Here is a 26,876-nt window from a genome sequence, read left to right on the forward strand (position 1 = left end):
GGAGGTTGAGCCATCAACTGAAATGTTTTAATCTTAATCAAATCAAAGAGACTTCTGTGATTTCTGTTCATAGCTTCTAAAGCAATACCAAGAACATTGATTGGAAACAAAGGAACAGTTCACTCAAAAATGAAAATTAGCTGAAAATGTACTCAAGTCTCAAGTCATCCAAGATGTAGAGTACAGATTATATACAGTAGGAACAGATTTATACATTTAGCTTTACATCACTTGCTTATCAATCGATCTTCTGCAGTGAATGGGTGCTGTCAAAATAAGAGTCCAAAAAGCTGATAAAGAAATTACGATAATCCACAAGTAATCCATACAACTCCAGTCTAGCAATTAACATCATGTTTTATTTCGCTTGTAAACAGTGCTTGATCTGTGCATATTTCTCTCCTGATTCAGACAATACAGCTTTTTCACTGGAGAAAAAGTGAAAATGTCTTGATGCATTTGGGTATTAAAAACACGCAGCTATTTGCTTTATAAAATGTTAATTGATGGACTGTAGTCGTGTGGAATATTGTATTGTGATGTTTGGACTCTTATTCTGACAGCACCTATTTACTTTTGTTCCCATGAAGAAAGAAACTAATCTATATTTGTTATGGCCTGAAGGTGAGTAAATTATCAGCAAATTTTCCATTTTTTTTTTTTTTTTTGGAAAGCTATTCCTTTAAGCAGACCAAGCTACAAGCTACTCATAACTTTAAGTAATTAAACCACAGTTAAGTTACTCTTATTAGCTACAAATTATAACTATACTGAACCAACATAAGTGGCAATATGACAATAAATCTCACTGCACAAAAACACTAGCTAGAAAAAGGAATTATAGCATCTGAAAACACAAATGAATCATAAAAATAAGAGTTGACACTACGTATGTCAAAACACCATGATGTTCTCTTATAACCTAAATAATCAAGAAATGAAAAAGAGACACAATTCAAAGCGCTCAGAGGCACATAATCCTCAAGCACTTAAAACCTACAATTTCAGGTCAAAAAAAGGCACTAAACTTCATCCTAGCAACGAAAATCCAAAAATAATCCTGACATTGAACAACCCGGCATTCCAATAATATCCCCGTCTTGACGTACCTCAGCACTACAATGAAAAGATTAAAGCCTGTCGGTGTCACACGCATCCCGAGATTAGCATAAATAACTGAAAATGGCACTTTAAACACCCCTATTAATAGGTTTTATGTTAAAACAAAACTATAATGTACAAGAGTTTGGTGCAAGAGCCAATTTCATCTTCCAATGAATATGAAATATGGAAGAAACAAGTGGAAGAGAGAGAGAGAGAGAGACAGAGAGAGAAAGAGAAAGAGAGAAGAGTGTCTGTGCTATTGTTAGTGCCTGGAGAGTCTGACACACAGTTAATGGTTGAAGCTCCTCCATGCTGTAGGCTTCAGGCTGCTAGGCACATCAACAGTCCTTATTGTTCCCGCCTCTTCTCCCCTTCTTTCATTTTCCCGTTCCATCTCCTGCCTGTCTGTGCTGATGTGCCCTGCTGAACATAATTTGATGTCGCTGAGGTTGTATCTGAAGAGTCATTCTAATAAATCTGCTGTTGTTTATGCACAAAATGCATTTGCAAGCTTAAAGTAGAGTAAGAAGGTTCAATACTGAATATGGAGTCACTCCTCTTCTGAGTGATTCTGTACACACTGAATTCAGTTATTTAAGGGCAGTTAAAATTTTACTATTTAAAGTAATGAATTACAATGTTGTGTTACTTCCTAAAAAAGTAACTAATTATGTTACTTGGGTACTATTTATGGGAAGTAATGCGCTACGTTACTTTTGCTGTAAGTCAATAAATGGGAGAACAAAGTAACAAGCATTACTCATTCTAAAAAGTAATTTAGGCTACGTTCACACTGCAGGCTGAAACGACCCAATTCCGATATTTTTGCCCCTATGCGACCTGTATCTGATCTTTTCATGACAGTCTGAATGACACAGATCCGATCTTTTCAAATGTGACCCAGGCCACTTGGGTATGTGGTCCTGAATCCGATACTTATCCGATCTTTTGAAATGCGACCTCCGTCTGAACGCCAGGCCGACCCGCACGTCATTGATACGCCAACTAATTCATAATTCTGCGTTGAAGTAGGCGGGAATGTGAAGATAAACAACAACCATGGCGGAAGATGCTGCTGAGACCAGTCAATGGAAGGGAAGCGAGGTCACAGATTTAATTAATATTTGGGTTGACCGCTCTATTCAGGCCAAACTCAAGGGCTCTTATCGGAACTGGGCGGTTTACGAAAACATTTCCAGTAAAATGGCCGAGCGTGGTTACAGACGATCCTGGCTCCAATGCCAGCGAAACAAAAAAATTGCCTCCGAGCCAAATACAAAAATCCATGTTTAACCTTAGCTACTTCCGCAAACAACGAGCGTCGTCGTTCACCGTTGAGTACTCTTCTGCGCATGCGGGTCACTTCTGGGTCATTTCAGTTCACACAGGAGATCACAAAAGGTCGCATTTAATTGGAAACGTGAATGGCAATGCAAAAAAAATCAAATTTTTTCAAAAAATCTGAATTGAGCATTAAGCCCTGCAGTGTGAACGTAGCCTTAGATATTTTACTAGCTACTCAAAAAAAGTAATGCCCGGCTTATTATACAATAATAATCAAGTGTTAAGATTATCACAAATTGAACAAGATTTTGATGCACATCTTTCTAATTAGTTGTATTCCACCTTGTACTACACTTGATAGAGAATCACTTTAATGTAGGCATGTTCCACATAATAACATTCAATAAAACTGTATGTTAACACGTAGCAGCTTGATGCATGAATCTGTGAGTACAGTTTACAAATCTGAGGGAACGGATTGCGAAAGCGTGCGCACCGATTATGAATTCGTGGGTACGGTTTACAAAATCTGAGTGCATGGATTTGAAATTCGTGATCACAGTTTGTTAACCCGTGGGCTCTATTTGTTAAAGAGAGGGAACATTTTATGAATTCTTGAGTACGTTTTATAAACTAAGGGGACGGGTTGCAAAACCGTCGCCATGGATTTATTTATTTTTCTCCTACAGGTGACGTGCCGGGCTCTGTATGATAGAGAATCACTTAAGACACTTTGCTGTAGACCCATTCCACATAATAATATTCATTAAAACGGTATGTTAATACGTAGGAGCTTGCTGCCTGAATCCGTGAGTACAGTTTATAAAACCTGAGTGCACGGATTGGAAATTACATTTGATTAAAAGGTTTTTGTCTTTATGCTCAACTAAAGTGAAATAATGAGCATATTTCCACATTGAGAACCTCGTCTTGCTTTTGCCTTGACTCGCCATGACTGCCGCACATACTTGAATAAACTGTGTTTACAGTGGTTAGCATCCACCAATCCTGACCTCCGTCGCTGCTGAAAACAGGTTAGGCAGTAGGCTGCACTTCAGCCAATATTAATTACTTTTAAAAAGTAACGCACAATGCACCATATGGTAACGGTAGCAGAGTTAATTATATTTAAAAAGTAATGCGTTACAGTATTAGTTACGGTCAAATGTAACTGCGTTACAGTAACGTGTTATTAATAACGCATTACTGCCCAACACTGTTCAGTTTAATTGTCTCACGATTATGGTGTTTAGTGCTTGTGTGAATGACACTCTGCAAAACCTGCCTTGGGAAATGTTTCACCCTTACGTACATAAAATTCCTGATTGCATAGCTTGCTTTTAAAATGACTGAATAAAAATTTGCAGTACCAATGCAAAACAAACAAAATATACTGAACAAAAGCAAACTAAATAAACTGAATAAAAACAAATGTGCAACATACAGTAACAATACAAAATATTTTAATAAAAAAAAATACTGTTGACGAAATGACAAAATGCCATTTTAGTTACAGTAAAATAAAAAAAACGCTTGTGATATTCCAGTGGAATTATGTGGACTTATACTGAAATTCAAACCGAAAAAAGTAAATCTGAACACACTTTAAAACAAACAACCCCCCTCCAAAAAAGTTAGCATGTTACTCAAATAGCAGAGTGTCCATAAACAGATATGGCTTCTTGTCTTGCGTGCACAGACATTAAAAAGCACATTAAATGCTGGGACACATTCTCTCTCAAAGTAGGGGAGAATAAAATGCCATGTTGCTAAAATAAGCATCTCAGTAGGGTGTGGAGTGAGTCGGAGCTGTCTGGTCTATTCAGCTCCAGCAAGATAAAGCCCGGTCGGCAGGGAACCTGAAGCAACACGTATAATCAGATAGAAGAGGATACTTCATCACCGTGTTCCGGACTCCATCCAGGTCAGTGGTGCACACTCCACGGTGCTGACAATGAGGCCGTAGTGTATCAGGAACATCAGACTTTCAGTTCAATTTCCGACCTGGCAGAGCTTGCACTGTTTATGAAAAATGCTGAGCACGGGGGGATTGAAGTAAAATGAGTTTACGTTTACGTTTACAAAACAGCTTATGACCAAAAGAGGGGTAAAATCTCAGGATTTACATACTTAACTAAAGAGAATGAATTCTGAGTATAGGTCACCATACTTGGCTGTATGTCACGTCACTTTCACAAAATTATTAATCATTTAACTAAAATTAAAATGAATACACAAACACAATGCAGTATGCGTAAACAAGTTTTAATCTAGTAAGCAAGTGGTTGCAGGGGTGTCATTTCTAGGACATTTGCTAGGTGGTTTCTAACATGCCCAATCCAAAAATCACCAATAATAAAGCAAGAAACTGTCAAAGCCATGGTTTAATGGATAGTATACATTTAGAGCTCTTTTTCCTTTCCCGCCTCGTCTGTAGCATAGTCTGTTTTTCTGTCATTTTGTCTGTTGTTCTGTCTATCAGTTGTTCTGTCTAATTATCAGTCTGTTGTTCTGTCTATCTGTCAGTCTATCATTCTGTCTATCTGTCAGTCTGTTGTTCTGTCTGTTGTTCTGTCTATCAGTTGTTCTGTCTAATTATCAGTCTGTTGTTCTGTCTATCTGTCAGTCTATCACTCTGTCTATCTATTGTTCTGTCATTCTGTCCAAATATCTGTCTGTTGTTCTCTCTGTCAGTTTATCATTCTGTCTGTCTGTTGTTCTGTCTATCTGTCAGTTTGTCGCTCTGTCTGTTTTTCTTTCCATGTGACATTTTGTCTAGCGTTCTGTCCATCTTTCTGTTGTTCTGTCTATCTGTCAGTCTGTCGCTCTGTCTAAATATCTGTTGTTCTATCTGTCAGTCTGTCGCTCTGTCTAAATATCTGTTGTTCTATCTGTCAGTCTGTCGCTCTGTCTAAATATCTGTTGTTCTATCTGTCAGTCTGTCGCTCTGTCTAAATATCTGTTGTTCTATCTGTCAGTCTGTCGCTCTGTCTAAATATCTGTTGTTCTATCTGTCAGTCTGTCGCTCTGTCTAAATATCTGTTGTACTATCTGTCAGTCTGTCGCTCTGTCTAAATATCTGTTGTTCTATCTGTCAGTCTGTCGCTCTGTCTAAATATCTGTTGTTCTATCTGTCAGTCTGTCTAAATATCTGTTGTTCTATCTGTCAGTCTGTCGCTCTGTCTAAATATCTGTTGTTCTATCTGTCAGTCTGTCGCTCTGTCTAAATATCTGTTGTTCTATCTGTCAGTCTGTCGCTCTGTCTAAATATCTGTTGTTCTATCTGTCAGTCTGTCGCTCTGTCTAAATATCTGTTGTTCTATCTGTCAGTCTGTCGCTCTGTCTAAATATCTGTTGTTCTATCTGTCAGTCTGTCGCTCTGTCTAAATATCTGTTGTTCTATCTGTCAGTCTGTCGCTCTGTCTAAATATCTGTTGTTCTATCTGTCAGTCTGTCGCTCTGTCTAAATATCTGTTGTTCTATCTGTCAGTCTGTCGCTCTGTCTAAATATCTGTTGTTCTATCTGTCAGTCTGTCGCTCTGTCTAAATATCTGTTGTTCTATCTGTCAGTCAGTCGCTCTGTCTTAATATCTGTTGTTCTATCTGTCAGTCTGCCGTTCTCCATAATTATCCGTCTGTTGTTCCTTCTGTCATTCGGTCCTTCATTCTGTGTTTTGTTCTATTTGTTAATCTATTGCTCTGTCTATTTGTTTTCTGTCTATCTGTCTGTTGTTCTCCCTCTGTCATTCTTCTGTCTAAACATGTTATTCTGTCTGTCAGTCTGTCGTTCTATCTATGGTTCTGTCTATCTGTCATTTTGTCTGTTGTTCTGTTTATCTGTTCTGTCTGTCGTTCTGTCTAAATATCTGTCTGTTGTTTTGTCTAAATATCTGTTCGTTGTTCTGTCATTCTGTCTAAATATCTGTCTGTTGTTCTGTCTGTCGTTCTGTCTAAATATCTGTCTGTTGTTCTGTCTAAATATCTGTCTGTTGTTCTGTCTGTCGTTCTGTCTAAATATCTGTCTGTTGTTCAGTCTGTCGTTCTGTCTAAATATCTGTTCGTTGTTCTGTCTGTCGTTCTGTCTAAATATCTGTCTGTTGTTCAGTCTGTCGTTCTGTCTAAATATCTGTCTGTTGTTCTGTCTAGCTGTCATTCTGTCCATCATTCTATCCGTCTATTGTTCTATTTGTGAGTCTGTCATTCTGTCTATCCGTCTCTGTTGTTCTGTCTATCTGTCAGTCTGTCATTCAGTCTAACTATCTGTTTATTGTTCTCTGTCAGTTTGTCGTTCTCTCTGTCTGTTGTTCTTTCTGTCATCATGTCCATCGTTCTAACTATCTGTCTACTGTTCTATTTGTTAGTCTGTCATTCTGTCTATCCGTCTCTGTTGTTCTGTCGATTTGTCAGTCTGTCATTCAGTCTAACTATCTGTTTATTGTTCTATTTGTCAGTCTGTCGTTATCTGTATCTGTCTGTTGCTCTTTCTGTCATTCTGTCCATCGTTCAAACTATCTGTCTATTGTTTTATTCATCTGTCTGTCATTCTGTATATCGTTCTGTCTAAATACCGTATCTCCTTTTTGTCTAAATATCTGTCTGTCGTCTATATATCTCTTGTTCTGCCTGTCATTCTGTCCATCTTCATCTTTTTTTCTTTGTCTATCTATCTTATAAAGATGCAAAATGCACAAAAAACAAACGGATCACAGAAACATCTTCTTCCCTGTCCTTAAATTAGTATTTTAAAAAGAGTATCAAAACTCTCCCGCTCTAAGAGCTGACATTTTGATGTTTACAGTTGCTTTCGTGCACACATATAACAAACATCATAGTTCCTGATTCATAAGACCACCCAGTGGATCGTGTGGGTGGTGAGACGGTAAATAAACCATCTGAAGGAGGGGGTGATGTTTGCCTGGAGAGAGCCTGGCAGCTCGACTAGCTGCAAGTACAACTGTTAGCTTGTCTACAAACAGTATTAGCGCTCGGCGCTTACATGATCAAAGCCTGAATGCAGCAGATGTAGCTTCCATGGAGACTGAAAGTACACTGGAAGAAGTCATGCTAGCTTCTTCACCTCAGATGCGATCATTATCTCCCCTGAACTTGCTTTCACGGCTGGTCTGAGTAACTCAGAAGTTATTAAAGCCAGAGTCATACACGCAGTGCAATACATTTGGGGGAAATAATGTATTCTGAAAACAGAATATTCAATGAGGGGGAAAAAAACAGTAGGGTGGAACTCTTCCCCAGATCTTCTGGTCGATGTGAGTTAGTACAGATGATGTTTTTAGACATTTTTTTCACTGAATTTACTACACTGATCATATATTCATTGTATATTATCTTGTAGGCAGAGTGATTCATCTTAAGGAGCTGGAGGATTATAACTCACAGGCTTTCTATTGTCCGTCCGAACCCCAGATTGGGCTTTATAATTTAGAGTCTGGCAGTGACAAGCATGTAAGTCTTGCTCACGGTTTCAAAGGCAACCGTACAGCGTAACAACGAGCTAAAAAATGAAGCGCATTATAAAATGATTAAGTATAGACTTGGTCGGTGTCGTGTCGTAGCTGTGGGGGTGGAGTTGGCGTAGGGGAAACAATCCTTTCCCCCTCACTGTAAAAGCATGGTGTTAACCCAGGATGGCCTTCATAAAATAATTTCTGCCGCTCTACAGAGCAAGATATGCAGAAAAACTGAGCTGTATTGAGTCGGACTGTCCATACGGTATCTCTGACTGGACAAACGCCATAACAGAGTGATCAGAGGTGTCGTTTCTCCGACGCTTTTTGTTATCTGACTGAGTCTTTTAGTCTCCAGGCAAAAGACAGCTTACTGTAAACCTATACGTGACGGCTTGTGAAAGTAAACATTTGCTGCTTTGTTTCACATAATTTTAATAACGTGATTAAGACCTGAGTAAAAAGCCTATCATACTTTTTTATTGGTGTATTAGAAATAATTTTAACATGGACAAAACACAGGTAATATTAAAGGTCCACTGAAGTGCTTAAGGTAAGCACTATGAATGAAGTGCATGTGAATATTAAGATTGATATTTTTCAATGTATATCCATAACTACTGTTCTCCTTGCCGGTGTTCTGATGATTTGTGCTACCCGCTCAGATTGTGCTTCCTCCATCTGTTAATCGAAATTATATAAATCTTCAGATTGTTTTTTTTAGCTTATTAGAGGTGTAGAACGAACATGCATTTTTATATGTGCATCATGCTGTATTAAAATGTAATTAAATATTACCATTTCAGCAAAATAAATACAATTTCGCATAAATTTTTTTTGCAAAATGAAAGATTTTATAAATTAAATTCAAAAATAAAAAAAATAATAATAATCTACTAAAAAAATTTTTTTTAAATAAAATAAAAATAAAAATAATTCAAATGAATAACAGTACATAATTCATTTATTAACCCCTGCAATCAAAATAGCATGGGTCTGTAAGTGTGTGTGTATGTGTGTGTGAAAATTTGGAAAAAGCACTATCAAGGCTATTTATATGTGCATCATGTTTAAAAAATTAAATTCAATATTACAATTTTAGAAAACTAAAACTAAAATACTAAACAATATTAAAATGAAACAAATCAAAATTGCCTGCACAATAGAAATAGTGTGGGCCTGTAAGAGCGCATATAGTGTGCTAAGTGCTTCAATGTGCATCCTGCTTCACTAAAATGAAAATAAACAATACAATTTGAGCAAAATGAGAATATTTACATTTTAGAAAAATCGAATGAAATAAAACTAACTAAAAATAAAATGAACTAAAAAAAAAAACAATTCTAAAATGTATTATTATTATTGCCGTGCTCAGAAACTGGGTGGGTTTGTGACAGCGTGTGTAGTATGTGTGTGTGAATGAGTACACTGCAGCTGTCTGTCTTACAAAGAGCGATGAACATGTCTGTTTCCATGTGCAAACAGCTCCAAGCCGTGTCAGCGAGAGTGATGGAACAGCAAAGTCGCGTAAACCGCAGCACCTCTTCGTCTTATCGCAGAGCGACGTGCTTCTCTAATTAAGGGCAAGCCGGTCTGGTGCTGCTGTTATGACTAGCATGACGGCGGCTATTTTTCAAAAACCACTTCTATGATGCCTAAAATGCCTCGGGGGAGAGGCAGAGAACAGCAGCCTCTCCACCGGCAGATCATTGATTAAAAAGGCTTATGAACTTCCACCTGCGCTGCAGGAAAAGGAGGACAAACAGGACTCGCTGCTCTTTGTGCTCAAAGGCAACCGGGGTTTTGGAAGGAAATCCTCAGGCAAAAAATCCGCTTGGATGCGTGTTTCTTTCTGACAGTTGAAAAGAAGTTGTTTAGCAGCAGTTTTGTCTGGGCTTTTCTGTGCAGTTCAAAGTTCTTCATCGTTTTTTTTTTCTTCATTTTTTATATGCTAAACAGTCAAAGCTCTGCAGCAATGATTCATTTAACAGACAAACAAAATCTTACCTTGAAAAACCGTTTTGTTCTGTGGTCATGAACTTTATGCTGCAGAAACATGCGTCAAATGCGATAAAATGTCTCATTTTGGGCTGTATGGTCTGGGTTAAATGATTCATTCTTTTATGTGTTTCGTATATATGTGTTTTGATGCCCATCTGTTTACATTTATTCTATGCCAGAGGCCTGCTAGAGCTGCTTTCAAGATCATTATTTTGTTTGCTGAAGTGTGTTTCTTGCACTCTAGGAAACTCCTACCCAAAGAAATCGATTTGAACAAGGGGAGGTTGAGCGTATGTATACAGCACCATTTTAAACATGCATATAGACTAGAGTGAGACTGGAGTCGATTACTGAACACATCTACTGGCTTCTGTCAACATTGATTTGTTTTAGACTAAGATCTCTGCCTTAGCGAGACTCTCTAATTGCACTGGCCCTAACCCTCTAATTACTCTGAGGCTGCAGCAATTTACTTCTTTTCACTCTGTTTGTTTACCGCGCAAAGAAAGAGAGAACAAAAGACAGAAATACAGAGCGGAAGAAAGGAAGAATGAATGCAAAAACTACATAGAAAAGGAAAGACCAAAAGAATAAGAATAAAATTATGGGAAGGAAAATAAGAAATTAACAAAAGTGGAAAAGTAGAAAGAAATAAAATAACAAAAAGAAATGAAGAATAAAGAATAAAAACAAAAAGGAAAGAAAGCAAACAAAAAAGAACAAAATTAATAAAGAGCAAAATAAAGAATGATTGAAAGAATGAAAAAAGAACAAAAAGAACAAAAAGAAAATAGAGTGAAGAGAAAAGTAAACAAAGCATAAAATAAAGAATGAATAAAAGAAATAATGGAAATAAAATAAAAAAAGGAATATACAAAATAAATATATCAATAAGAAATTAAATAAGGGAAAGGAATAAACTAATTAATGAAAAAAAGGAGGAAACCACACAAAAAAAAAACTAATCAAAAAAATCAAGAAAGAAATAACAAAGGAAAGAACACGCAAAACAAAAAAGGATGAAAAAGTCGAGGAAGGACATACAGAATGGAAGAAAGAACAAATCAAGGAATTATATAAAGAAAGAATGGAAGGAAAATAACAAACGAAAGCAGGAAAGAATAAAAAAGAAATGCAGTGCCAAAGAAAGAACACAAGAAAGACATAACTGAAAACATAAAAAAACATGAAAATAAAAAGAATGTAAGTAAAAAAAGAAAAGAAAAGAAAGAGATGTCTAGAAAAATAAATAAATTAGAGAGAATGGGAAAATAAAAAATTAAAGAGAATGGCTAAACAAGGAATGAAAAAAAACTATAAAAAAACTATTAAAGAAAATGAAGCAGAGTAAAAAAAATCTAACAAATAAACAAACCCAAGGTAGCACTCTCAAAGTGTTTCAGGTCAAACTTCAGTTTGGCAAACAATTCTCACTAACTACGACTTTTGCCTCAATAAATGCCTAATTTGCTGCTTATTAATAGTTAGTAAGGTAGTTGTTACATATAGGGTAGGATTAAGGGATGTAAAAATGGTCATGCAGAACAAGGCATCAATGCTTTATAAGCACTAAAAAACAAGCAATATGCTAGTAATATGCATGCCAATAAGAAACTAGTTAATAGTAAGAATTGGTGCCTTAACTAAAGTGTTACTGAATTTTGTATCTTTCAAGTTATGATCAGGCCTTTAGATTGTCATATCAGCAGAACACATCTAAAGAGTGATTTACCTGAAGTTATGGATGGGCTGTTTTCACTCCTAGCCACGGTTGTGTCCTTCTCTGGCCTTCCTGTGGTCTGCGATGACGGTTCCTCCGTTGGAACCGGTTCAGATGTTATCCAGCCCTGAGCCAAAACAAATGACTCCGACCCTCCTGACCTGGACTCAGCCTGCTGGGAAGTGTCCTTTGGACCTGGACTAGTTGGCGCAACTGTAGGTCCAGCTTGCGTCATTATTATGGTAGGAGCCGGTGGTTGTGGAGTATCTAACTCCTCTTGAAGCACAGGTAACCACGTGCTGGAAACGGCTGGATCTGGAGTGCACAAAATGTCTTCGGTAGTGGTTTCTTTTCCAGGTTGGGAAGGAGTGATTCCTACCGTTGGTGGTTGAATTGATTGCTTGTCCTCGTTGGGAACTCCAGGGCTTGGCGTGGTAGGCGAGTTGAAAGTGTGTGTTTCTGGTGCAATAGTCAACCCTAGGTCTTGCTTTCGTTTAACAACAGGCACGTTGACTTTACTCGAGGGAAAGTTCTTGTGTTTTTCAATGGGGCGATGGACGTACATGATTTCCCCCTTGGCTTCCTCCACCGTGTCGGCTGGTTTCTCATGCTTGGGTTCAATAGTAGGTTGAGTTGTCTGGAGACTCATAAGCCGCCATCTGACAGTGGTCTCCAGTGGGACTCCGTGGTCATCGGATCCATTCATTTGGCTGTCAAGGGTGAACGGCAACTCCTTCCCTCCACTTCCCTCGCCATCTTTTTCTTCCTCTGGAGATAACGGTGACGGAGGACCTTTGGGAATAGGGTAACCGTCCTCGTTCAAGTCTTTTCCCTCCCCAGAGAAGTTCTCAGGGTTATTCCTGGAAACAGGAATGGTCATGATCTCCAAACTGGCTCTTTTGGCTTCCATAGGACTGCTTGTTTGAGTTATGAAATGCCTATTGTTGCCTGGGGCAACTTTCAAGGATTTTAGCGGCCATATTTGTTGGCTGCTCCTCATGGAACCAAAGCTCTTAGATGCCGAGGAAAGAGTTGGATCCGCCATTCCTGAACCAATCGCTCCTGCAGGGATGACAAAACACTGTGATTAACGGATCGAGGGCGGAGATCGTTTCATTTAAATGTATGTTTAATTAGCGAGCAAAATATGCTAACTCCCGCCCCAGAGCTATGGTAATTAACTTTAATGCGTGCGGCTCGATATAGAACTGTCATTATTTATCCGTCAATGCCCTGGAGATATCCAGCAATTAATCTATCGGTCTCAACACACCTATCTTTTAATCAAACCCCTGTTTCAAAGGAAAAATGAGCTACAAGCGTAGCTAAAATGACCTTTATTTTCTTCCCAGAGGGTAAAATCTGACTCTCAGGTGAAACGGGGATGAAATGTACATTAGTTTTCAAAGCAATCCAGGTAATAAGGCTCTTTTTCTTTATGTTGCCCCGGCACAAAGAACTCATACATCATGCTCCTGTCCGGTGCCGTTAATTCCCAATGCTTTCTAACAGTAGATCCAGACAAAATAAGACCCAAATCTTTATGTTCAAGAAGCAAAAAGGTCTTGATTTACATCATGATGTATGTAGGTATCAATTGAGAGTGCAATAAAGTAAAAATGCCTTAAGCACTAGACTTATTATTATTATTATTATTATTACTACATGACTCAGCATACTGCAGTACATGGTGCAACACCAAATCCTAAACGTAGGTTTCACTTGCTGTGGGGAAGAGATATTTGGTTTAGCTTAAGTATTTACTCTTTGTATAGATAATTCATATACTGTATCAGTTCAGGGAACATGCTTTGCCTTAACGGAAACAAGCTGTGTTCAGCATTTAAGCCGTTTTAGATATTCACAGACCATATGTTCGGTACACACAATGAAATATGAAACAATAATGAATTATTCAAGACTCTGCTGTCGCGGTGTCGCATGGATGTGCAATTTACATAACCAAGTAATTGAGCAATTAATGATATGAATAACTGATCACTCTCTGCAGTCACAGGACTGTGATGATATTAAACATGTTCATGAGATGTAGAAAAGCAGTAAATTAAATAGATTCTACCAATTACCTGGATGTACTGTAATAGTGGGACAATTACCTACATAATGTAAAGTATTTGGTGCAAGATCAAACAAAGTAGCATCTGCACATCAAACCGACGAGGGATTTTATTTTTATATCCATTTTTGCGATTACTTTTACGCTCCCAACTTTGAGATGCTAAATCTCAGTTTTGAAAGTTTAAATGTAAGACAAAGTCACAACCAAGAGGCATACATTTGAAAATTGGTAGCTGTAAAGTCGAAATTCTGGGTTATAAAATAGTTTTCAGAAGTCACAATTATAAAATATCGCAACTGGAATAATAAGTTGCAATTGTAAGATATAACGTTGCAACTGGGAAAAAAGTTTCAATAATGAGATTTACATTTCAGAATTGCAATAAAAAGTCGCAATTGCGAGATATACTGTAATGTCACAATAAAGATACAATTGAAAGAAAGTGTTGCATTTGGCAGAGTCCTAATTATAAAACAAAAAGTCGCAATTTGGAGATACAATGTTGCAGTTAGAAGAACTAAAGTTGCAACTATGAGATATAAAATCAGAACTGTCAGATATAATATCGCAATTGGAATAAAAGAGTCATAATTGTGAGATATAACATTGCATTCCGAACAAGATGTTGCAATTAGCAAAAGAACTTGCAATAATGAGATTTAAAGTCTCAATATTGAAAAAAGTCACAATCATTAGATAAAATGTTGCATTGTAAAAAGGCACAGTTAAGATATATAAAATCAAAATTGAGATATAAAGTCGCAATTGTGGGAAAAGTGATCATTTTTAAACAAATTATAAGACATAAAAAAATCAATTTGGAGATGCAATGTTGTAGTGGAACTAAAGTTACAATTAGGTTTTTTTTTTTTTTTTTTTTTACTTTGAGACAGAAACAGGGTTCCATAGTTTAACTTTTTAGTTTAACATACATAAAACATTTTTTTCTTAGTTTAAATTCCATTTGATTTGATATTTTGTATCTAATGCAGCGACAATCATGCATTTTGTGGTTTAAGTGTCCACTCAAACAGTTTAAATACTGTAAAGCTCAAGTATCTGGACACTTAACAAAACAGATACTAAAGCAAGTTGTCTGACGGCACATGCATTTCAGAGAATTTCTTCATTGCATTTTGTGGAACTCAAGGACGTGGTGATTTCATATAAAAGATGGCAGGATTTTCTGAATTCTCAACAGGCTCCATGTAATGAAACCCGAAACAAGGGGAGAGAGACGGAGCAGCATGCAGCGAAGGGTGAAATAGCCAGTGAATCCAAACACCACTAAATGACCTCTGCTGGAGGAAAAAACGAAGGGAAACAGCCAGATTGAGTCTTGAGTATTTTTACGCACACACTGCACAACCCTGACGATGATCATGCCTCGTATAATTGAGAGAGACTTGGAATTTGTAGCGGTGCCTGCGGTTTCGGCCAAAGCACATTAATTAGATTCGGATGTAAATAATGCATGCTGACTAAAGCTGGATTTTCACCCGGCGTTAAACATTAATTTTCCCTGTTGAATTTGGTTCGCGGGGAGGATATTTGTAGTGATGATGCCTTGAGAACGGAATGCTGCCAAAACCCATCGCGCTAAAACCATACCAGTTAGACATGCTTCAATCTTAGCCTAAGGCTCGCAATGCTCTAAATTTTCAGGAGGTTGGATACCATTTTGCTTTCTCCTACTATGCAGCTTGACTTGGCACAGATTTGACAGACATTGATAACCATTAAAAGCCCTAGAGCAGGAGGGAGGAATGCATCTCAGTGCTGTGACCTCTACAGCGACCCTCCCACTTTTGTATTCCACAGAACGAACCGTGTCCGCAACCTTCCTGTTCAGCACCTGTGCCTGAAGGACCATTTGCTGCCATATTGTTTTTCTTTCAAAACAATAAAAAAAATAAACAACAAGCTGGTGGAGGACATAGTATGCCAAGTCAATTTATCTTTGCACCAAGCGGATGCCATATTTGATTTGCCGCACTAAAAACCACACTATGAGGGTTAAAAGTACAGTCCATTAAGTGTTGAAATGTGTACTTGGATTCAGCAGAAGAAATACCAAAAATATGTTCTTCCACTAATTTACAGTGGATTCTTTTGTTGTTGCTCTGTTTACTTCCTTTCATTGGTGCTTCTTCAACCATGGGCACATTTGGACATGAACAAGTTCTCACACTTTATTTATCCACTCACAAATTTGCACTGTCTTGAGGTAATGCTGCCACAAGTTAGATATAGATGTAATTTAATGGTCGAAGATGAAGAAACACCCATCTATTCAAACTCACTTTTGTGGTTTTACATCCGGTTCTATATAAACCGAGTATAAAATAATACAAAGTGTAATTAAGCCCTACTTCAACTAAATTAAGCACGAGCTTCACCTACTTCACAAACTTCAATTAAGAAGAGGAGCTGCATGGTGTTGTGTAATTGTACATGCTTAAAATACAATTAAAGGGGGGCTATAATGGTGTTTCGTGTATTCTTGTGTATTCTACAGAAATTCTCCGACATTCGTCTCCAGAGGAGAGCGAGACCGCGCACATCAACGCGCTTCATCTGGAAATTGTCGGCAGCGCTGCATAGGATTTGTTCGAGAATGTCTCCAAATAAGTGTGTTTTTGGATGTGAGGGAAAGTTTAGCGTGTTCAGCTTCCCGAAGAACCCAGCGTTACATAAACAGTTTATGCAGTTTGTTTTTCCAGGGCAGCAACGGAGTGTATCAAGTGCGTCTGTGTGTTCTCGTCATTTCAGAGAGTAATATTTTATAAACAAGACCCAAGTCGACGCTGGACTAGCACATCGTTTGCTATTAAAACATGGAGCCGTCCCTGTGATAAAAGACCCCATTCATGTAATTACAACTGCATCAGATTTCTGTCTTTTGTTGGAAATCAGCACAATAGTGAATATATGTTAATGGAAACAAAACGAAACATCAATATTATAGCTCCGCCCTCAGCACGCCTCCAGGAGCTCAGCTTTTTCTGGAGAGAATCGGAAAGCTGTTTTTTTCTTTTATAAATATGATAAAACTAAAGACTTTTTGGAGATATGAAGGATGCAGTACTACTCTATAGGTACTCAAGATTAACATGAGATTAGGTGAAACTGTGTATGTTATGTCCCCTTTAAGCTTTGTACCTTTAGTTGGTCCAGTGAAGCTGTCTGTGAAGGTCTGTGAATATGGATGATCCATATAAGAATTGCTTGGACTCTTTATCTCCTGCTGCGCAGCCACCAAGACCACTTCTTTCTCCTGTTCCAAGAGCTCTTCTTCTGGATCCGACGAGGAGGGGTTGTTTGAATTTTCCTTGATATCAGGCTCCGCGATTGCATTATCAGCACCAGCTTTGCTTGTTTTCCCTCTACTTGGCTTCGTCCTGGCAGGTGGGATCATTTCTGAGGTTCCTCTGTAGAGGCTGGACTCTGTGGCCGGTATCTCAGGTTCTCCAGTCCCAGTCCAGTACCGAAATGGCTTCATGATTGTGTTCACAAAGTTGGAAATGACGCTGTTGCTGGTCTGAGCTTGCGTAGAGGAAGATGGCGCGGTTGAAGATGGGTCAGGAGACACATCGGGACCATCTGACTCATCCGTCTCCTCTTTCGCCGAACCCCCTTGAAGGTTCTCCTGATTCTCCGCAGCATCTTCCCATTCAACAGACCTTTCTTCAGGTCCAAGGTGGATCACAACATGCTCCTCTGAGATTTCTGAAGATTCGTTGTTTATGATGGACCTGAAATCTTCTTTCTCGAGATCGACCAGACCGGTCCAAGTCGAAGGTTCAGGGAAGGCTCCGTTTCTTTGGAGCTGCACCTCTTCGTCGCTTGAAGAGTTCAAATTGAAGCTTTCTAGGGTTTTGTGGCGTATCGCCGCCTGCTCTTCGAAATTCTTCTCTGAAAGAAGGAAGATAGTCTCGTTAATGGCGGCATTGACGGATAAAACTACAAAGCAGATATCCACACAGAAGTCCGTAATACGAATTTAACTTAATCCTCATTTCATACATTTTTCAGATACTCCTGACACAAGGGTGAAACTCTTGATAAATTATTCGGAAGTATGCTCCAAAGTTATGTAGACGGGATGTAAAATAATTTATGAAACTTCTCAAACTAAAAAAAGAAATCTCCAGCTCATCACTGAGGTTGAAACCCCCCAAAAAGATGAAAAGATCTTTGTATGACTATATGCCTGTAGCGAAACCGAGAAAGGCCAGTAGTTCAACCAACCTTGATAGCAGTAGGCGTCAAAGAGGTCACTAGTGTTTGGGAACCCGGTGCGGTTGGGGTTGTGGTAAACGGTCCGTACTCCTGGTTCATCTCCTCCACAGTTACGCCGGGGCAGGTTGATGGGGTAACGCACGCTGCCGTCAGCCAGCCAGCCGGGGTCGCAGCGGTCCAGGCCACCCTGCCAGGCCAGGTAGAGCTGCCCGACCGTGGCCAGCTGAGCTCCCAGAGTGAGGCAGAGAGTGGAAGCAGATGCCAGGCTCAGCTTCTCCGGCACGCTGGTGTGAAACACTTCACCTTGAGAGAGCAAAGATGGATAGTGCGCATTATTTATAAATGCTAATTTCCCATAAGAATGCTGCCGCTTGCAACATGAGACCTATAAAGAAACTTTATAAAGAAACGAAATTTGGTTATATATTCATAATATTGTTTAACTCATCTATACTGTAAAACAGGTGATTGCTAAATATAGGAAAAACGTCAGATGCAAGATTTAATGTATTGTTTATTAATTTTTACAGAGACCAACAAATGACATGCAGGAAAAAAAATAGTAAAGCATGCACACAAATTCGTTCCCTCGTTTTAAGTGAATTAATTAATAATTTGTTCGCACGATTTGATTCAACTAAATTGTGACCATGACTATGTTGTGTGCACGATTTAGTAAAGCAAAGGAACAAATTATTATTTCATGTGCACAATTTAGTAAAATGAGAGAACAAATTATATTGTGCACATTATTATTTTTTATTTTTTCCCTGCACGTCATTTGCAAGCCTCTGTACATTTTGGACTGTATATCAAAAAAATTGTTTTGGTGGGATTAAAAAAAAATCGGAACAATGAAGGGCTTCTAAATCAAATGATGTTCGATTTATTTTAATAAAATTAATAAAATAAAATAAAATAATAAAAAGGCTAAATTTTCCAAAATCTTTATCTTTAAATGTAAACAGTCAAAAACGATTTCATACATTTCAAAATGTATTTTTTTTTGTAAAGCCTTGGATATATTTAAATTGTGTACTTTGTACACATTACATTACATATCACATTAAATTTATGTACTTTCTGTATCTTTTACGTTCCATAGTTGTACCGCGTGTATACTTGAAACTGAGCTTTCTTTTTTTTCTTCCTTATTCTAAAAGTTTGTCATGAACAAAAAAATAAAATAAAATAAAAATACTACACATTGTCATGTTTGAAATAAAAAAGCAATATTTAATGAAATATTAGAAATATACTAAATAAAATACTGAATGTTTATCATAAAATCCACTACAATGGCAGAAAAACACTTTTTTGTAACAGGTCCATTTATGTTCATATACAGTAATGTACATGAATAAACATGCAAATAAAACAAAAGCTCTGTAAAAATACATAAATGAATAAATTACACCAATATGACGGGTATTAAACTTTTAAGACATTCAGGAATACTAGTTCACAGCCGAGGACTGTCACTCCTGCATGAAACAAATGGATGTGCACTTTTAAAAGAAGAGCATGTTATAACTGTACCCGCTCTGGCACAAACCGTAGGGCTGAGCTGAAAGCATGGTGACCTACTTAGATGCTCTGGGACTTGGGACATGAGCAGGTACATGCATCTCCACCATCTGAGGCTCACCAGGACATTTAAAGACACAGTTTTTGGATGACTGAGCTGTAACTGAATGCATCTGCGGTACCTTGAAGGCCGCCGGCAAAGCAGTACACGTCGAACATCTCGTCTGGGTCTCGGCTGCCGTAGTTCCTCACGCCGGGTGAGTCCTCCCTGTCGCCAAAGCAGCCGGGCCGAGGCGCTTGGATGGGATACCTGGGTAAGGAGCCGAAACAAACCAGGAGTCATACCCAGGGAGGGAAGGAGTGAGTAAGATAAACTGTGCAATTACTGGAAAGCACATCGATTTGAACGGCGCAAGGGAGCCGGCTAAAGTCTGATGAGGAGATTATATACGGCACTCCAGGGTTTCTGAAGAGAAATAGCGGACGGGGGATCTCAAGCAGTCCAAATATTGAAGTCAGGTTATATAAAACCATTAAAGCAGCCCACATATATTCCCTCCCAGTCCAGAGATCTCTGATGTCTCCATACGCTTGCGCTAATTGTGCGTTTGCGTCTTCACTGATGTGTAGCCAAGCTTCTCTGGAGATGGCCCAATTAGAGCTCTTCCACGCAGGGAGGGAAAAACCCGCTCACGCTTTTATTCGGTGAGGGCCGGGCCTCGCGGCTCAATTACGAGCTGACAATATGTGGTAGATATGAATGTTGAAATCAATAGCCGCCTGACATTCAGCCACGGGAAAGTGATTGGAGGTGGCAAGCCTGAAGAAACAGGGCTGTAATGCGGTCGATGCATAATAGATATTACGATTAATTAGAACGGCTGATTATTAAATTGCTTCGAGTCCAAGATTCCTTCTGGACAAAATCGCACTATTCTGTTTCATGCAAAGGGGACCAATTTATCAGCACGGCAGCTACGATTTTCATTCTGATCTACAATAAGTAACATTTAAAATGAAGATTTAGAGATTCGCTGGGGAATCGAATTATGGGAACATGTTCAAAGACTTTTTATGCAAATAAAAATTTTTATACAAATTTATGCTGGTTTCTGAATTTCTGAAAAGCAAGAGGTAGTTTAGTAAACCTTTACAGCATGTACCTTGTATACTAGTATGTTGTAGACCTGTAATTCTTGTAACTTTGAATCTTTTCTTCATTGTTCTTGTTGTTAAACATAAATAAATTACTGGACGATTGTCATAAAAAAAAAAGGTATTAAATACAATTATGGTTGTTTGTCTTGTTGAAATGTTAAATGTTTTAAAAAATAAAATATTCTAAATATATTACAATTATTGCATTGTCATATTATATATAATAAAATTAAACATTAAAATATTCAATAAGATTTTATAGATACAAAAATAAAACACTGGATGAAAATAACATAAATTAAATTAAATATTAGAATATTCTATCAAATATTATATATCAAGCCAATAAATCTGTCATGTTTAAAATAATATGAAATAAAAAGACATTAGTCATTTTAAAAATAAAACAAAAATATAAATACTGTGTGTGTGTAATATTATACATAAAGCAAATAAAACATTTGTCATGTTAAAAATAAATTACAGAAAATGTTATTGAATATTATAAATTTACACAAAAATACTGTACTTTTGTTCTGTTGAAAATACAATACAATAAAATAAAATAGAGGCTAGATATTTGTGACCCTGGAGCACTAAACCAGTCATAAGTCACATGGGTTTATTTGTAGCAATAGCCAACAATACATTGTATGGTTCAAAATTTTTGATTTTTCTTTTGTGCCAAAAAATCATTAGGATATTAAGTAAAGGAAATTAATTTCCTACCATTTAAAATCAAATGTTTGATTAGTAATATGCATTGCTAAGAACTTCATTTGGACAACTTTAAATGCGATTTTTTTAGGATTTAGATTCCAGATCTCTGCCCAAATATTGTCAAATATTTTAACAAACCATACATCAATGGAAGGTTTATTTATTGATGTATAAATGTCAATTTCTTAAAATGTACCCTTATGACTGCTTTTGTGGCCCAGGGTCACATTTGTAATTCTGAAAATTAAATAAACATTAAAATATGATAAATACACTAAATATAATGGAACAAAATTGCATAAACGAATCAAAGATTTCTTAAATACTTCATATAAAAGGCGCGTTTCCAAATCCGCTTCCCAAAACAACTGACTAATCTCTGGTCCTGACCTCACAGTCTGGTCCGACAGCCATCCGGCATCGCAGTTGTCGTAGCCGTCATCAAAAGTGGCCTGCAGCTGGGCCGGAGAGGCAATATTGGCAGAGTTCTCCAGACAAACTCTTTTGGCATCAGTGAAGGACAGCGCGTAGCGGTCGTGAGGCGCGCGGTAGTGAAAGACCACTCCTGTTTGGGAAAACAAAATGTCCCAAATGAACAGCAATAACAAATGTTTGACTTAACAGATGAAACAATGCAGGCCCCTTGAAACACTATATATCCTGAATTTCACTTTCATTCCTGTTTTACCACCATTCCTCAATATTTTCGGAGAACAGCTACTGGGAACACGGGAGAAAAGATGCAATATCCCAGCACCAGTTTTTTGACCAGTTAGAGGACAAAGAAATGAGATTCCTGGGATTGCTTTTGAACTGTCCGTCTGTTACTCCCAGATCACATCGCATAACCTCCGCTGTCGCATCCCGGGAGAACGCACAAACATGAAAGGGACAAAGGAAAATCCTGAAAGCTAGGTGGGCCAATTTATGTCCAAACACTTCAGACGACGTCTGAAGGGGGAAGATTTCATTCTCCTGAGCAATACGGCCGTTTCTTACCCAACTGTGGCAGCTACGTGTGACGCCCCACTTCAAAGAGGCACGGGAGGAAGACGTCTCTTTCGGTTTTTATTTCCTTCTTCGTTTTTCCCGGCCTGCTTCTCTTTTTCGCTTCCCGTTGGAGTTTAGGATGGACTCAGAGCTTATAAAAATATTCACTGTCCGTGAGAAACATCTGGGGATGATGAGATATGTGGGACTCTCGTCCACTGAGGGATGCCGCATCTCATTAGAAAGGGGGTCAGAGTCTCCATATCTCATTTCCCCAAGACGTCATTCGGAGGAAGGTCAGATCTGTGACCAGTTAGCTAACCGTTTTGTTGAATGTCTGTAACGTTCACATTAGGTTTCAGGCTGAAATCCTAGCTGGACTTTTTAAGCAATTGTAGCATTACATCTCTTGCTCACCAATGGATGCTCTCAAGTGAATGGGTGCCGTCAGAATGAGAGTCCAAACAGCTGATAAAAACATCACAATAACCCCCCCCCCCCAAAAAAAAACACTCCATTTCTATCAAATAATGTCTTGTGAAGCTCAGTTTTTGTAATAGACAAATCCATCAATAAGGCATTTTAACTTTAAACCAACACTTCTGGCCAAAATACCGTAAGTCCATAATTCATAATAACACCAGTGGGAAAGTCTGTTGTTCTCTCACATCAAAATGCACCAAGATATTCGTTTAGAACTGTTTTTGCTTGTAAATGGTGTTCGGTCTGTGCATATTTCTCTCTTGATTCAAAGGAGATGACGTTTTCCTCTTGAGAAAGCTATACTTTGGACAGAGGACTCATATTTTAGCGGGAAGCAACATTTTTATGTTAAAAACAATGGTAATGGTGTTGTTGTAATTTTACCGCTTTTCACTTCACAAGCCATTAACTGCTGGACTGGAGTCGTGTGGATTATTTGTGGATTATTGTGATGTTTTTATCAGCTGTTTGGACTCTCTTTCTGACGGCACCCATTCACTGCAGAGCATCCACTGGTGAGCAATTATGCAATGCAAATTTTTTTCCAAATCTGTTTCGATGAAGAAACAAACTCATCCACGTCTTGGAGTCGATTTACAGTAAATTTCCGCTTTTTGATGAAGTTTTCCTTTAAAAAACAAGATAAATAAATAAACCGTTTCCAAAAGGGCCATAGAAGAACCATTTTTGGTTTCCTAAATAACCTTTCAATCAAAAGTTCTTACACCATTTTTATAGTGAAAAACATGTTATTAATCGAAACCTTGTTCCTGTATAAATAATCTTTAAAGGTTCTTCACGGAACCCAAAGATGCCATTGAAGAACCTTTATTTTTACAGAAATGTTAACAGTGCAATGTTAGTTTAATTAAAGGCATAATCATGTAATTAATTTGACTGCATCTGTGTGCATGAGAGTTATTTCAATTAATAAAAACATCAAGAATCTTTTCTGACGAGGTTTTACTTAGTCACACAAGACTGTGGTCAAATGTGGTCGAACTGCATGTTATTTCATTTTTTATTTGAAATATTCCTGTAAATTGTCTCGACTCTTTGTTCCCTTCATTATTCAGTTTGAAAAAAAAAAAGACGTTGCTGTAACACAATAAGGTGTGAAAGTGTCTAAGGTTGGTGAACGCTTTAATTGGCCATGTTATTGCTATTTCCATAAAAGCTTGTAACAGTAATGGGAATTTTTCATGATACTGGCTGCCAGCATGTTTCAGTGCTGTAATCGCTGAGCTCAAACAAATTAAACATTCAGACGTGCAGAGGAGGAGGTTTTTAGTACACGAGTATCCGTATGTATAATATTAATAATGCACTGGTATCTCATAATGCAGTTTTTAAGAGTCACTCTCTCTTCAGAGAAGTAATCCTTGTTAAGTTTTGCAATCAGAAATTATGACTTCATCATAATGGTCATAGATTTGTTTCTCTGTGCTGCTGGATGCTGCCTATAGGCAACGTTCACTGAAATCATGTTTATGATCTTCAATGCAATAATTTTTTCTTTGATAGATAGTTTTAGTTTTTACTCCTTACAATTATAATCTGAATATATATATTATATTATATTATATTATTATATTATATTATTTTTTTTATATATTTATTATATTATATATAATTTTTTTCTACATTTTTATATATTTTAATTTAAAATGACATTTAAATTTACATATTTTATTTTTCAGTTTTATTTGTTATTTTTATTGTGATTTTTTATTACTTATTATTCTTTTATTTAGATTTTTATTTATTTACAATTATTTAATTTGCCATTTAATTAATTAAATATATTTGTTTCATTTTATTTAATTTTTATATAATTTTTATTGACTTATTTTTTTATTATTGATTCCTTATTATATAAGAAATATTCATTATTTACATATTTTTATTTAAATATATATATATATATATATATATATATATATATATATATATATATGTTATTTGTTTAAAATTACTTTTTTATTTAAAAATGTAATTCATTTAAATATTAATTCAATATATTTTTTGTGATTATTTACATGATTTTTCATATGACTGTTACTATTTATTCATAACATTTTATGTTATTACAGTAGCACAACTGCACCAAATTTTGTAAACCTATAATGAATATAATCTACTTTTGTGCTTAAAAGAATGCCATCGAGTTTCTATACTGCAGCACATTTAGCATCCGATTAAACCAGTTTGCTCAGTGAATAAGACGAGTTTTTCCACTTGGAATATCGTCTTGTGTGTAAAAATGCCACAACTGTTTGATAAATTCGCCCCGTGGAGATTTCCGCTCCACAGACTCACGCAAACGCAAGCACTGTGCTGCACGCTGGCAGCGAACGAAGTCTAACTAACTTCATCAAGGCTTTGGCATCTGCAAAAAAAAGCGTGCAAAAAATGTAGCAGCTGTTTAGTCCATGCCTCCGTGGTCTGATCTGATGGAAAACGCCACCAGATGTGCAGGAAAAACAATCCTCAGTGCAGAGGACTGTAATTACAGCCGGTTTTTCAGATTAAATAATATATCAAGTCATTCAGTGAGAGCGAGAGGCCTGTGAAACTACTGAAAAGAGAAGTTCATCGCGATTCGCGCAAAACATAAACATTAAAGATCACCCAAAAAATGAAATCCTTTCACTTGTTGTTTCAAACCTGTAGGAGTTTCTTTCTTCAGCTGAACACAAAAGATGATATTCTGGAGAACATTTTAACCAAACATACTACGGAAGTCATAAACATTTCAGCTCTTCATAATACCTTCATTTATGTTCAACAGAAGAAAGAAACTCACACAGGTTTGGAACGACAATCCCTTTAAAAGACAAAAGAAGTCAGCAGTAGCTGACTTATGATGAATCTGATTACTATAATCACAGCTGCGTGTATTAGCATTCTGCGGTGCGCTACATTACCCGTGACCTGAAGGGGCACTGTATCTTGTTCGTCGTTAATGCCGACCACGACCTCACAGCGGTACATCCCCGAGTCGCTGGATCGCAGGCCTGTCAGCACCAGGCTGGCGTTGTAGCGGTTCTCCGGGTATCCTGGCAAGGTCACGCGGCCCTGGAAGGCTTTCTTCACCTTGATTATATTGTCTTTAGCCACTAGAATCGACTGCTGCTTCTGTAGGCCGTCCAGGCCGCGTTGACCCCACAGTTTGGTCCACTTGATGCGAGGGGGTTCGTGCGAAAGACTCGGGTGCAGGGTGAAAACACACGGCAGGAGGGCCGTACCTGACAGAGGCTCCTGAACCCGCTGGTGAGTCACCTTACGCATGTTCACCACAGTGTCACAGCTCACCGTGCCTGAGAACAGAGAAATAAATGACAAAACTGATCAGACTCACAACTAGACTTGAGCATTTTGATGAGCAGTGTCTCAGTTTCATTAAAGAGGTTCATTTCCTTCTGATTTCAGTTGTATACTGTAAGGTTTCTCTTCAACTGATTGTGTTGCTTGAGATGTTTAGGGGTTTTAATTTGCTATACTATTTAATGACATTTTTTGTTTCCTTTAATGTGTTTCCTAATTGTACAGCACTTTGGTACAACATTTTTTGTTTTTAAATGTGCTTTATAAATGAACTTTTAACTTGAATGATATTAAAAGTTTAGAGTTTACTTGAATTAAAATTGAACTGAGTTTAATTGAATTAAAACTTGAATAAATAAATATATTTATATATATAAATGATAGGTAAAAAATTGATAGCCTGAATGCACTGTAAGTCACTTTGGATAAAAGCGTCTGCTAAATGTATAAATGTAATTTAATTTTATATATATATATATATATATATATATATATATATCATACATAAATACACACACATAAATACACACACATATTATGCAAACATAAACTATTATTTTTAAAAGTTTAAAACATTTAAAAGTTTTTTGACAGTAAAGTCTTTTAAATTGTTACACTGTTTAAATTGTTACTGTTCTCCTGAACTTTCAATCAATCAATTATTGTTCACTAAATCAGAATGATCTCTGAAGGATCGCGTGGAACAATGATGCTGAAAATTCAGTTTTACATCACAGCAATAAATTACATTCTAAAATATATTAAAATAAAAAAT

At 37.3% G+C, this 26,876-nt stretch overlaps 1 protein-coding gene across 1 annotated transcript in view; it reads right to left on the bottom strand.

Annotated features, from left to right (window-relative positions):
- LOC127986873 (neurocan core protein-like) overlaps positions 1-26,876 on the bottom strand; it is a 125,343-nt gene that overhangs the window by 53,354 nt on the left and 45,113 nt on the right. Inside the window, exons 3-8 of the mRNA XM_052589133.1 lie at positions 25,702-26,094; positions 21,692-21,866; positions 19,606-19,733; positions 17,906-18,199; positions 16,817-17,569; positions 11,587-12,636 (exon numbers count right to left, since the gene is read on the bottom strand). Coding sequence (XP_052445093.1) covers positions 11,587-12,636; positions 16,817-17,569; positions 17,906-18,199; positions 19,606-19,733; positions 21,692-21,866; positions 25,702-26,094 — 2,793 coding nt within the window. The remainder of the gene's footprint in view (positions 1-11,586; positions 12,637-16,816; positions 17,570-17,905; positions 18,200-19,605; positions 19,734-21,691; positions 21,867-25,701; positions 26,095-26,876) is intronic.

The sequence above is a fragment of the Carassius gibelio genome, chromosome B22, assembly GCF_023724105.1.
Source record: "Carassius gibelio isolate Cgi1373 ecotype wild population from Czech Republic chromosome B22, carGib1.2-hapl.c, whole genome shotgun sequence".
Classification (NCBI taxonomy): domain Eukaryota; kingdom Metazoa; phylum Chordata; class Actinopteri; order Cypriniformes; family Cyprinidae; genus Carassius; species Carassius gibelio.